At 38.2% G+C, this 14,273-nt stretch overlaps 1 protein-coding gene across 1 annotated transcript in view; it reads left to right on the top strand.

The window, feature by feature from the left end:
• lpp (LIM domain containing preferred translocation partner in lipoma) overlaps window positions 1–10,127 on the top strand; it is a 142,167-nt gene extending 132,040 nt beyond the window's left edge. The window contains exons 10-11 of the mRNA XM_067597789.1: window positions 1,808–1,928; window positions 3,940–10,127. Coding sequence (XP_067453890.1) covers window positions 1,808–1,928; window positions 3,940–4,068 — 250 coding nt within the window. The 3' untranslated portion in view covers window positions 4,069–10,127. The remainder of the gene's footprint in view (window positions 1–1,807; window positions 1,929–3,939) is intronic.
• The last annotated feature ends 4,146 nt before the right edge of the window (window positions 10,128–14,273 follow it).

Genomic DNA, 14,273 nt, shown 5'->3' with positions numbered 1-14,273 from the left:
AGACAAGGTATAATATGAAATATGTTGCTCGCAGTGACAAATCCACAGAGAATTATCACCTGCCTTTGCAGTTCCTCTCAGCTTTATGAAGCAATTTAGCATCTTCAGCTCATTGTTTTGGTTTTCCAGCTTGCAGCTTTACTGTTCTGTTGTAGTTGTGAAAACTAATAGTGGTGCATCTATCAGCTGAAGAGCCTGATATTTCACTCAAACCAGAGCTTAAAGGAGAGTGAATACCAGCTGGCCAGAAACACAACTAAAAATGAATGTTAATGTTGATCCACGTCTGCTAGATGTGCAGATAAGTGTTAACCTGTCTAACATGTTAACCTCAACAGCTTTATAATGTGATAATAAGTCAATGTCCTGTTTACAGCTTACTCCGCAGCCCCCAAGTGGCAAAAAAATTCAAGTAATGTTGCTTAGTAATCCTTCTCTCGTAAATTAAAAACAAAACAAAGTGATATCAGTGTGGGATCTCAGTTCTTCCTTTTCGGGAAACACTGAAGACAATTTCACAAGCACAGTGACCAAATGCGGAGTAGCTGTAGATATTCATTTAATAGTAAATTCCTGTCATTGTGTCACAGTCCGCTGATTGCATAACCGCCACCTTACCAGAAATGTTCCTTTACTCAGTGACCAGAAGGGAAACAGAAGTAAGCAGCTGGCTCTTGGTGTGAGTGCACAGCTTTACTTTATGGAGTAGCTGCACTGGGCCGTTTAATTCCACATGACAAGTGTGACCTCAACATCGCAGCCCTTTGTGTCGAGGAATAGTTACGCTCAGGCCTGAGCTTTTTCTCTGGTTAATACTGACTGCATTGTATAGCTGTGGTTCCCCAAAGCTATAGAGCCTCTTCACTTCCTGATTCCCAGGCATTCAGTAAGCATGTGATATAGAGGAAATGTCCACCTGGCCCTCAGTCAACTGACACAACCTGAAATCTCAGTGTGCTTTTCATATCCTCATTAAAACTATTGTTAGATAGACCTCTTCCTGCTGAAAGTATTCCCAGACTTACTGATTCAGAAGCTAGAAAATGTTATTGTGAAAGTCAGTTATGATATTTTGTAACGTTGAAATCTTTCTATGTTTAGCTTTTCCTCGCATATTCTATTATAAGAAATATTTCTGATAAATGCAAATTTAGCTTTCAGAGTCGCCTTGATAGTTGAGTAATTAATGAATTAAAGAAAAAACAGCAAGCTTTTGACTAAGTTTAAACATGTAACAACAATAGTTCTTTAGAATATCTTATTTTTCACTTACACTGACCACAACATGGGGCCACAAGATAAATCTTAATAAATAAATAAATAAATAAATAATAAATGTACTGTATGTTTATTTTAACTTTCTTCTAATTTTTGAGTTTTCTCTCAAGTAGACATGGTTTTATTTTAAGGGGTCACAAGCCAAAAAAGCTGAAAAATACCAAACTGGATTAGTAGACAGAAAATTATTTGGAAACCGTTATTTGGAATTATTTATGAATCAAAAATGACACAGCTTCTCTTATTCTGGCTTCATCAATTCACCACGTTACTCTGTTTTTTTATTGTAAATTTAACATCTGGGTTTGGGACTGTTTATCCGACAAAACAAGGAATTTGAAGACACTACATTGGGGTCTGATGGGCATTTTTCATTATTTTGGAATATTTTTTAAACAATCAAGAAAAATAATAGGCTGATTAACTGATAGTAACGTTTTTGTCACTGAAGGTCACATTATGTCACAATATTTGACCTTTTTTCGTATCTCCTAATCTAATTTCTGCTATTCTTGCTTGTGTTTCACAGGAAGTTTGCTCCACGCTGCTGTGTGTGCTCTGAGCCTATAATGCCAGCGCCGGGCCAGGAGGAGACCGTTCGCATTGTGGCCCTGGACCGTGACTTCCACGTGCAGTGTTACCGCTGTGAGGTATGCACTCAGTGTGTTCATCTCTCCTGGTATGCAGGTTCCCTATAATTAACATTAGTGCTTATGTAACATGTTGCACAGCTCCAGGTGACAGTCATTACGGTATGAAGGTATAAGACATAATGCACATGCCCGCCCACCGAGTCACCTTTTCAGCAAGACGAGTGAATCATCCTTCTCTTACCTGCCTCAAAATAGCTCTGCATCTCTCCTCTGCAAAGTTCATGGACTTACATAGTAACCAATCTTACAGTAGGCGCTCACCGCCTGATAAGCAGCTCTGAGACATTACGTGCCCAGCTAAAAGAGAAGTAACGTGTGACGCTGTCAAAGAGCTGTGCCAGTGTGAGTACACAGAGCGTTTGGCAGACATAAAGGTCAAAGGAAAGCAAAGCAGATTAGTTCAGCTGAAGGGGCTCAACAAGAGAAGAATTTTGTCACCAGAGAGGCATGAGTAGATGGAGTTGTAATTCTGAGTGTGCATACGTGTGTGTGTGTGATTCCCGTGTAACCCTGTGTTGCAGGCAATGAGAAAATGATGCAGAAGCAATGTATGTAAATATTTTGCTGTGTGTGAAATTGTCCACGTGATTACGCAGAACAAAAGACATCTGCAGTGATTGAATGTAACAGACATCTTTGTCAGGCATTGTCAAGTAAACACTGCAGAGTAGAACAAGCAAATATATATAAACGCAGACACACTCATCACTCTGTTATTTGTGATCTGAGAGAAGAGTCAATGCACAGACTGGAGAAATCAGAGAGGAGCTGAGTAACACTGTCTTATACTGTATATGACCAACACATATGCCTCTAGCAAAAGGGCTAAAATAGAAATAAGCCTGCAGAAAAAAACACATGCAAACACATTGAGTCTCGTAAATCACAGAGATTCAAGAAAATGTGATATATGAATCATATAAATTATTCGAAAAGAAAATAATTATCATAGAAACTACCAAATGGAGGAAAAAGCCAATAGAAATAGTAGAGAATGAGTATCTACAGCAATGCTAGTGGTACTGTACCGTGGTACAGCGGTGCTCTCAGCTAAATGCTAACAACAGCATGCTAATATGCTCACCGTGACAATGCTAACATGCTAATGTGTAGCAGGTATAATGTTTACCATGTTCACCATCTGAGTTTAGTGTGTTAGCAGGCTAACATTAGCAAATTAGCACTAAACACAAAGTACAGCTGAGGCTGATGGGAATGTCTTTAGTTTTGCAGATATTTATTATAAACCAAAGTAAAGTTACAATTTTCTGATGAAGGTGTCTGAAACATGAGTGTGTGGACCAAATTTCATGATAATCCATCCAACAGCTGTTGAGACATTTCACTCAAAACAAATGTTAACCTGCTGGTGACGCTACAGAAGAGTCAGAGGATCACCAAAGTCAGTAGGATTCAGCTTTTGTGGACCTTGAATATCTGTACAAAATTTAATTGCAATCTATCCAAAGGTTGTTGAGATATTTTAGTTTGGCTAAAAGTTGATAATATTTTACTCACCCAAAGATGTTTCAATGGTAAACACAAGTGCAAACTAGCTAGCAATAGGCCAAAATATGTATTGATACCTACAAGGAAATGAACAAAAATAAAAGGAAGAAAGAAAAGGGATGCATTAATATACATTCACTCCAGGGAGCTACAAGTCAAAATATATTCACTTTAAAATTCACTTACAAATAAGGTTTTCGATCAGAGTCCAAGTTTTAATCCCCTACAGTGGGTCATAGTGTGTTAAGATTTTTTTTTGTAAGTAATATTCAGTTGTTGCCCATCCAGTCTCATCCACTGGTGTAAAACCAAAATATTTCAGCTTCACAGGCTTTACTGCAGAGAGCCTCCTGTAACTTGACACTTGCTAGTTTTCAAACAGCAGTAAATGTCTCATTTAGAGCGGAAGCACAGAGAGTGTATGAATGTGCCTGATCGGTGAGTGTGGCTAATGACTGTGTTTGTGTTTGTGGACTAACAGAGTATCTGTGTCCTGCAGGACTGTGGCTCTCTGCTCTCAGAGGGGGATAACCAGGGCTGCTACCCACTGGACGGACACGTGCTCTGCAAAAACTGTAACACCAGCCGCATCCAGGCCCTCACCGCCAAGGCCACCACTGACCTCTGAACAACCCGCCGCCCGGTCACCTCCACTGTGATAACCCAATGCTCTCTCTCTCTCTCTCTCTCTCTCTCTCTCTCGCTCTCTCTCTCTATCTCTCTCTCTATCTCTCTCTCTCTCCCTCTCTCTCTCTCTTTTTCTATCTTTTTTCTTTCTCTCGCAAACATACCCATCCACAAAAGCTTGCATTCCTCAGCATATCATATATATATATACATCTATATTTATATATTTACCTACAGATACACAAAATAGCATCACATGTTCACCTGCACACATGTATTTAGTGGCTGACTCGGTACAATCATAGCAGAAGAACCTGTGTTTTTTAACTGTGTTTTTGTTAAAGGAGTAGTTCAGCATTTTGGGAAATACACTAATATGCTTTCTTGCCAAGAGTTAGATGTTTGGACTGAGCCAGGCTAGCTGTTTCCCCCTGTCTCCAGTCATTATGCTAAGCTACGCTAATTGACAGCTGCCTGTAGCTTCATATTTAGTGTACAGACATCTTCTCATATAATTCTCGGCAAGAAAGCAATTAAGTGCATTTCCCCAAATTTCAAACTATTGCTTTCAATCTCTATGAATCCATAATTTAACATGTGACAATACACGCCATCACTCGATTTTACCTGGCATGTTCCAGCCAGAGTGCACATGCATGTACGCAGGCAAGCCCAAGTCTTTAGTCGCTGACCTAGAACGGAGTCTGCCTCCACTAAAACATGCGACATGTTTGATACATCTGCCCTGCAGGTGAAGCCATGGATGGATGTGTGAGTGACTGTAGCTTTAGCAGTGTTTGGAAAAACCCTGAGCATACAGTATGTTGTTTAGAACATTCATTTTATACTTTAGTGTTTGCACAGCGCAATTACACAGACAGTACACAGATGTGGATAAAATTACACACTGAAGCTCATTATTGCAAAGCAGTTCTGCATAACTGAACACCAAAGAATTGATTTTAAACTGCCGTATATTATGTGTACTTATTCTGTATGCCATTATATTTAACATCACTTACAGTGTATCGATGGGGACCACATGAGCTACAAACTATCATTCTCAGTGTCATAAGACAAAGTCCTCAATAGGCAGCTGTTGAATGCAGTTCCCCTTTTAACACATTATCGTCTTTGTTCTTTCCGATAGAATTTGCCATGACGTATACAGCTGAATATTTTCTGTTGGCTTCAGCAGTACAATTAGACATTCCATTCATAAAAATATGCCCTTATATTTTAGTGTAATCACTTAGTTTTAAATAGTTTTTAAGCAGATAGATATGTCACATTTTCCTCCATTTACCATGACATTAATTAGATCATCGGTTGTACTGTTTGCATCTGGCAGAGATAATGGATATTAGATGGCTATGCAATTTTTATTGCTAATCGCATCGACACTTTATAAGAAATTTTATGAATGAGGAAATATTTTACCTGTACAGTTTCAAGCATAAGTGTCCTTATAGTAATCCTTTAATCAGAACTATGCTGTTGGTACTGTGTGACTTTGTGTGTCACTGTGCTGTATGTCAGTATTGATTGTACCGTTGACACTCGTCTTTTATATTTAGTCTATGTTTAAAGTTGATGGGCGAAGAAGGGACCGTGAGAGTTTCCCAAAAATTATGATTTTATTATTTGTTCCATCCAAGAGTCATGAACCAGTGTTCGTGATTTGATAGTTAGATCAATATATTACAGCAGTAGTCAGTTAGACAAGACATTTAATGATAAACAACAAAAACATTATAGTTAATAATAAGTGATTGTTTGCCAATTTATTAGTTGGATTGGTAATCAGTGAACCCAGTAATGCAAGAAGTATTTTCTAATCCCAGGTGTCGTGTGCATGTGGATGGATTTATTATGAACAGAGCAAGTAATTATAATTTTTGGTGATATTATAACCTCACCAATTTAGGGAAGAATGAGGCATCATTTTGCTTCCTCACACACCAAAAAAGCGTGAGGTAGTGGCATTTAGTGCCATCAGAAAGAGATAGAAACAAGAAATAAATATACTGTAGCTACTATCACAGGATATAGTCTTTGTGATCAACTGTGTCAATGTTTTAAACAGGGTAACACTTTGTAATCAAGTGTGCTAATAAGCTCAATAATGAATTATCATTGAACAATAATTTGATATTCATCAGACGTTTGTCAGGATCTTTTTAAAATAAAAATAGAGAAAACTGGTGACCATTCAAAATCTGAAGGGATACTGAATATTGAAAAGATCATTGTGAAAACACAGTTAAATCTCTGCACATCTGACTGTGTTTGAGCTGAAGGTGAGAAGGTGGTTCAACATTTCATAGCAGACAGAACCATCCCTTGCTCACATGCCTCAAGGCAGGCAAACGCTGGTTCTCCAGGAGGTTAGGCAACCTAAACTCAATGTCCTCGGGACATAGGGACAATATTTGGAGTGCAGACTGTAGACGGCCAGCTCATCAGTCACATACAGAAACCAAAGACAACAAGACTTTTACAGTTATGTGAAAATCACAACAGACGAGTGCACTGTTTGAGAACAAAAATCTTAGTGTCTTATAGTCGTGTTAAAATATCTCAACAGTGTCACAAAACTTAAGATAGACACAATTTACAGTCATCTCAAGCGGCATTTATTGTATATCAACAGTTTGATTAATTAATTTGAAGATGACTAAAAATGCATTAAAATCTGTGCTTCTCTCTTAACAGAAGACATTTATTCTCCTTTTATCTCCCCTTCTTTGACATATATATCAAGATATATATATATATTACACTGTCTACATTCGGTCCATACTTAGATCCCTCACTTTGACCATTTGATACTTGACTCAGTGAGTCATCTGATTACGATGATTATGTCATATGTGTTGCTAGGTTTCAGCTGACAAGAGAGATGTTGCTAGGCATCCAGCTAAGTTTCATGTTCACTGTCTGTTAAATGTCGATACAGGGCCTTTTGACCTGCTCAGATAATTAGACTGCTGTGTTAAAAGGTGCACCCAGTGATAAAAACACAAATGAAGATCTCAAAGTGACTAAACGGGAAGAGATTCTGATTGAAACTAGAGCTGAAAAACAACATCTAAACCCTGCAGTTGATGTTTTAAAAAACAGTATCAGAACAGCGGTAGTGCAGTTATGCTCATCTAAAATTATAATGCAGCTACTTTTCAAAACCAATTGTCTCCAAACACAACGCTAGCACAGAAGCTAGGAAATCGACCTTTTTTATGTTTTTGTCAACAGCCTCTAAGTTTACTGTAGCTGTAATTAAATTTTATTTATATAGCGCCAAATCACAACAGAGGTTATCTCAGGGCACTTTTCACGTAGAGCAGGTCTACTCTGTACTCTTTAATTTACAGAGACCCAACCTTCCCCCATGAGCAAGCACTTGGCCACAGCGGCGAGGAAAAACTCCCCTTTAACGGGAAGAAACCTCAAGCACAACCGGGCTCTAGGTGGGCGGCCATCTGCCTTGACCGGTTGGGTTGAGAGAGAAAGAGGGAGGGAGGGAGAGGGAAGAGAAATGATATCCATTATTTAGGGCTGAGTTTGGTTCTTACTCTACGGGAAAACATGTCATTGCAATAAGGAGCACAATCATTTTTGTGAGCGACAAACGTTTAACAGCTCAACATCTACGTTAAAATGTAATTCACAGCATTGCAGAATTGTCATTCTTTACACAGTAGCCTCATAGTAGGCCTTACAGTACCTTCATTTTGTACATTGGTTGGTAAATGTACCAGATTACAATCAAATAGGAACTTCTTTTGTGTGATGTAGAATATGGCCATAGATTAGAAATGTTGTTTACAGCACATGTTCACATCTTGTGCATGTTTGATGAGATATGCCAGTGATATACCAGAAATAAAAGCTGTTGTTACAGTTTGGTAAAGGGAATTTTATACAGTAGATAAAAAAGAACAGTACTTTGTTAAAACTTCAAAAAAAATTACCAATACACAGGATGTGAGGTTATTTAAAGGGGACCTATCATGTTTTTCCTTATTTTCAGTCATATACATATATATATATAAAATGTTACAAGTTGGATGTTCAGTTGTTTATCAGAAGAATAATACCGCTAACGAAGCTCTGCTAAAATGGTTAATAAACACATTTCATTTCCTGTAAATTCTTCACGATAAAAGTCTCCCATCATTTAGTCATTTAAAAGCTTTTAGTTTGAAGCAGCAAAAGCAGGAAATGTTGGGTTTTCATCAGCAGTAACTTAACATGACTGATACGTGCTGAGAGCTATCAACAAACAGTGAAATAAAACAGATAGCTAAAAGTAAAAAAAAGGAACGCAGATAGAAACTAAACTTGAAACCAAAGAAACCACTACGAGCTGAACACAGAGAAGATAAAGATGTCAGACAATAAGCAGGTAATGAGCCTTACCAAACACAGACGTCCTGCTGTAATCTTTGTTCTGCTGATGTTCATGCTGTCCACTCACATATTTCTGATTGGATTTCAGCTCCAACAAGTACAGATGGATTTGAGAAGTTTATAGCTTCCTGAAACTGGCCAATCAGAACAGAGGGGGCTTTTAGGGAGGGGGGCAGAAGGGAGGGGAATCCAAAACGTCCTGTTTCAGAGCAAGGCTGAACTGAGGGGCTGCATAAAGGGCCAGTATAAGATAAATAAGGAGTTTCTTGAACTGTGAATCATGCAAAGATACTCTAGTGGAGTCCAAAAATAAAAATATAGAGCTTGAAATGAGCATAATAGGTCCCCTTTAAAGCTGCACTATTTTTATAGCAGAGTGAAACAAAATCACTGTGTGTAATGTGAAAGGTGGTGCTCGTAGTGACAAACCCACAGAAAATTATTATCCAACTCTGCAGTTCCTCTCAGCTTTAGGCAACGTTTTAGCATCTTTCAGCTCATTGCTTTGGTTTTATGGTCCGCAACTTTACTGTTTCAATTCAGTGTTGCCGCTTTTATCAACATTGTTTCCATTCACAACATGCAGTTGTTTTCAGCAAAAAAGTTCTGATAAACCCACTGTACATTACCTGCCCAGTAACAAACAACAGACAGACAAAGTTAGCCAGTGAACAAAGTGGAGCATTAAGCAGCTAAAGAGAAAGCTATTTCTCTCAAGAGTTGCTAAAGACCAAAACAAAGCTTGAAGGGGAGTTAATACTAGACTTACATTCATCAAGTAGCCAGAAATACAACTCTAAATGAATGCTAATGTTAGCAGTATATGCTAGATGTTTACAAATTGTTGTGCTGCCCCCAATTGGCTAAAAACATCAGCTAATGCAGATTTAAGGTATTTTTTTAACACTTGAAATGAGTTAGCAAGGACCTTTTAAATAAGGGGCTAACAGTAAAGAAATACACTAATACTGATGAATGTCTTTTTCTGATTTTAAAAATATTGGCTTATTAGCACATGGTTTCTACAAAGCGTAGTCTGATCTGGTCCATGAGCACAGAGGTAAATCTCTGCTGTAGGTTGTTTATGTGCCATTAAAACTGTATTAAACTCTCCTGTTTACGGTATTTGTATGGACGGTCTATGGACACATCACACATTTAATGTGGGGGCATATATGACATGAACCTTATCTAAAAGCTTGATGCTACAAGTATAAAGAAAAGAGCGTTCAATGATTTTTTTATTTTTTAAGTGTATTTGTGTTGTCTACTGTCTTTGTTCTACCGCCGTTTGTAAAAGTGCCTTTGGCCAAGCAGTATTGAATCATTATACTGTTGCTGTGTATTACGTACTTCGCTGTGCCTCACTCAAAAACTTTGCCTTGTTTACTTGTCTCTACCAAAGTAAATAAAGAGGATCCCTTTGTTTGGGCCTACTCTGAATCTATACAGTACAGTAGATGTTTCCATCAGGTACAGTGCTTAAGGCTGCAGCAGTGAAGCCTTAAATGGTGTTGAAAGTGAAACTCGCCTTAAAGAGCTTGACCCTCTGATGTCAAAGTAAAGCATCTCATCTGTTCTTGATCTTTTTAAGGGGCATGTAGTCTTGTTTTTTTTTCTTTCTTCAATAAAAGCTTTGCAACAGCATCACGTCTCTGCGTCCTTGTTTGCTTTTAGTCTTGTGAAATCTTCTGATGAATTATATAAGGAAATATTAAAATATTATATATTAAAATCTCTGTCTTTGATTCAGGCCAAACTCGCCCTGTCTGTGCGCAGCTCCGTCCCCCCTGTCACTGGTTAACATTTGCCCTTTGTCTCCTGGCCCATCGAATTGCGCAGGTAATGAGCTCGTTCTCTCTGTCTCCTCCTCATGTTCCCCTGAAACCTCCCGGTGACCTCCTGAGCAGCGTACCTGCAGATGAAAGAGATTTATTCCCAACAAGTATAACCCAGGGCTGCTTCACTCACTTCAAGAGTCATTTAAAAGCCCTTCAGTGGCAGCAAATGCCCTGTGCTTACACAGCTCCGATTCATTTCCTCCTGTCTCATGCTGCAAGTCCCCAACTACTCCTTAGACGAATTAAAATCACCTGGTTAATAGAAATCCTGCACTCGCAATAGTCTTTTGAGTGTACATCTGGGACAACGGTTTAATTACACAGAGATACAGTGTGCAGTCTCCTCTTTCTCTTTTTTTTTTTTTTTTTGTGGCCACGATCAGCAAATGCACTCAACTATGAAGTATGCTTACTGCTGGGATCAGCTTGATGGAGTTGTTAGAATAATTTAAAGACCTCCTGAAAGTCTCTCTCTCTCTCTCTCTCTCTCTCTCTCTCTTTTTTTTTTTTTTTTTACAGTCGCCTTTCCAAGACCCACTTGATTTAATCCTTTCCATTTGTCATCTTTACTTGTGTGCTACAAATCAGCAGCAAGTCACTGAGCATTTCATTTCCTTCCCACAGATCGCTAAATTGAAACGGCAATCAGAAATGTAAGAGCGGGCAAAGTGATCTCAGTGGATAAAACCAGACAATCCATGTTATTTTTAATGTCAGAAAAAAAAACAGCTGCAGCAGGAGGGTTTCTTCTGGTCAATGAATGTGTGATGTGTATTAGAATTTGAAGAAAAAAGAAATATTTATTCTACTGCCCACCTGATGTTTACAGTGAATACAGTGGTTATATCATCAGATTACTACTGTTCAGCCTGTGACGTGAACTGGGAGCTGGAGAGTATTCACCTCCTTATTTCTCTGCTAGTAAATTGAGGATTTTGGCATGCCAGCATCGTGGAGATTTCCTAGTATTTTTTTTTTTTTTCTAAATATGCTAGAGGCAATACTGCATGTGTGTGTGTGTGTGTGCACGAGAGAGAGAGAGAGAGAGAGAGAAACCCCCTCTAGCAGTTTAGCCGAGGACTTGCTTTACTGCACATAAATCTGGTGTTTACAAACAAATTGATGAGTGATGGGCCCTCCAGCCAACATGATGTACCCTCCAATTTCTTCCTCTGCATAAAATTCCAGCATTAAGTCTCCGGGGGCCTGCTTCGGCATTTTTGAATGTCTTCTTCTAATACGCAGAATTATGGCCTGAATTATTTACCGGGAAGCAGAAATGAGCACGAGGGAGCAAAATGGGCCACTATCATGCATAATCTCGCGCACTCCAATTTAAATGAAGCTGTCATATGGTCAGATTTACATAACATTACAATGTGGGCTGACATCGCAGAGCTCTGAGCTTAATGTTATTAGCTTTAAAGTGAATTCCCACTGTGCATTTGCATCAAGAGCATTGATTTTGTGCGTCCTTGAGTTGGCTAAAGGCAGTGATGTAATCACTGAGTCAGTGTTGCCTCCATAGAACTGAGAACGCTCTGAGATACAAATCTAAGCCATCCTAGTGCACACGCTGTATGAAACCATTATTAGTGCCTTTTCTTGTTCTACAACAAGGACCAGCTAAGGTGCCCACAGAGTTCAAGGGTTCCAGCCACTTAAACTGTCTGTTGGTTATTTCCATCAAAACATTTTGAAGAGTGTATTATATTATATAATAGAGAGAAACTGATTTTCCTCTAAATCTAAGATTTTTATTTGACAATATTAATATATGGTTTGCAAGTTTGACCTCTGACCCTACTTTAACAGACTTTATCAGAGGTGTAGACAATATTGCAGGATGTTCAGAGGACAAAACTTTCTGTGTAACTCATTTATGATTGAACAATCAACATTTCAAGCACTGTTATCCATGCAGTTTCATCAACAATTGCAACCATGTAAAATAATGTTACGTCTGGTGGTCACACTTGTTCAAGACTCATTCAGGCTGATTTATGTGAACTGGTTCCTCTAATATTCTGCTACTGGAGACTGACTGGACTCTACATTTTACTCACACCAAATATACACCAAACAAAATGTTAAATAAAATATTTTCTTAAATATGTACTTTAATAAAATCAAGATATTTTTCAAATCATGTCATATGATATGTTGGCATGCTAAAAGTCAAGTTCGAGCACTAAATTCAGATGAATCTTTTACATATTTCTTCCTTCTGCTCGATAACTCGTAAATTAGCCAGGAACAAATATGCTTTGGCAAATTATTGGTGAAAACATAAATCTCAAATGTGATCATTGTAGGTCAGAATAATTTAAGTGTTAATTATTTAAATGTGGGTTGGTAGTCTTTGCATCTTTGAGTCTTTAGATTTAGTTGAAATTAGCCAATGTTGGCATGCTAACACACTCAACTAAGATTGTGAACATGTCATAGTAAACATTATATCTGCTAAACGTTAGCATGTCTGCCTCACAGTCGCTAGCAAGGCTGTAGAGTCTGAACAGCCAGAGTGCCGCGTTGCTCTGCTGCAGCTTCAGCCTGAAATCCTCCCACAGTCTGTCTACACCTTTCCCCACCTGGTCTTCCAGTCTGTGTGTGTTCAAGTCAGAGTATTACAGAGTGTATTGGGTAAACTAAAGCAATGAAGCATCACCAGTCTATTGAACTCTATATTTGTCCATCCATCCATATTCTGCTGTTTATCCAGGACCAGGTTGCAGTGGCATCAGACTGAGTAAGGAAACCCAGACCCAGGAACACCCTCCAGCTCCTCCTGGGGGAGGAGGTGTATATTTGTGCTTTCGTCAAAAATTGTGACAGTGTATTCTAATAATTGTGGTGTATTTGTGTGTTTTATGTACAACTGGTAAATGCTACATTCTCCTCGTCCTGAATGACACTTTCAGAAATATTCTTCCACTTTCCAAAATTCTCGAGTCTTTCAAAGACTCTTTATGAGATTCAAACCACTGAGGCTAAAACCAGCCGACAAGTACATTATCCTGACTCACATAATCAAACGGCTTGTACACGACTTTTTGCGTGTTCCAGTAAGTGTGGCTCAGTGTGGAGCTTTTCAAAGTTCCTGGTTTAATGGACTTAGTTTATAAATGAGACATTTAGCAGCACTTTAAAATTGTCTGTTTGTCATTTTGGAAGCTGATTACTGGCAGCTAAACACATCGCAGAGTCAAACTGTAATTTTTGTGGAGGCAACATCGGGTCTGTTCATCCGACTGAACTCAGAAATTGTTGATCTCCGCTTTTATTTATACTGTCTGTTGGTTTCCATGTTAAAGTTTAAACAATGTTTAAATTTAAATTGCAAGAATTGGTTATCAAACATGAAGAAACAATTGAATGTTAACATCATGATGTTTGTTAAATATGAATCATGTTGATGCTAATTATTTAAAGTATATTTGACATAGATGACTTAAAACATATTTGTGATATGTTAACATCATATTAATTAATAATTTAACAAAGATATATTAATGTTTTTTTCATGATGAGCTCATCATTAACTAATGTCTCATAAATGACTTACTAGTGATTGTTATTATAATGTGTTACCTCTACTTTTGACCGTGTAGGCTACAAATTAGAAACGTAACCAAACTGCAAGTTGAGATCAACATTTTTGGACAAATTTTCAAGCTCTCTAGAATAAACTTCATCTTGCTGTGGAACTTTATGCACCCTGAACTTTTAAACCTTATGAAGAAATACACATGCTTCAATGATTGCTTGCAGAATGACTGCAGAAGTTTTGTTTTCAGGTGAAATTTCTTGTCTGCTAAGGAATGTGATTTTTGGGAGAGACTCAGCACCAGACAATCACACTCAGAAAAGTGGTGAGAAGCTGTAACTTGCTTAAATCTCAAGATAATAACCCAGTCTGTCAGAGACACAGGCTGAGCTTGTAGAGATGAAC

The sequence above is a fragment of the Thunnus thynnus genome, chromosome 8, assembly GCF_963924715.1.
Source record: "Thunnus thynnus chromosome 8, fThuThy2.1, whole genome shotgun sequence".
In the NCBI taxonomy this organism is placed as follows: Eukaryota; Metazoa; Chordata; class Actinopteri; order Scombriformes; family Scombridae; genus Thunnus; species Thunnus thynnus.
Note: the sequence above shows the minus strand (reverse complement) of the source record. Positions and strands in the feature narration are given on the sequence as shown.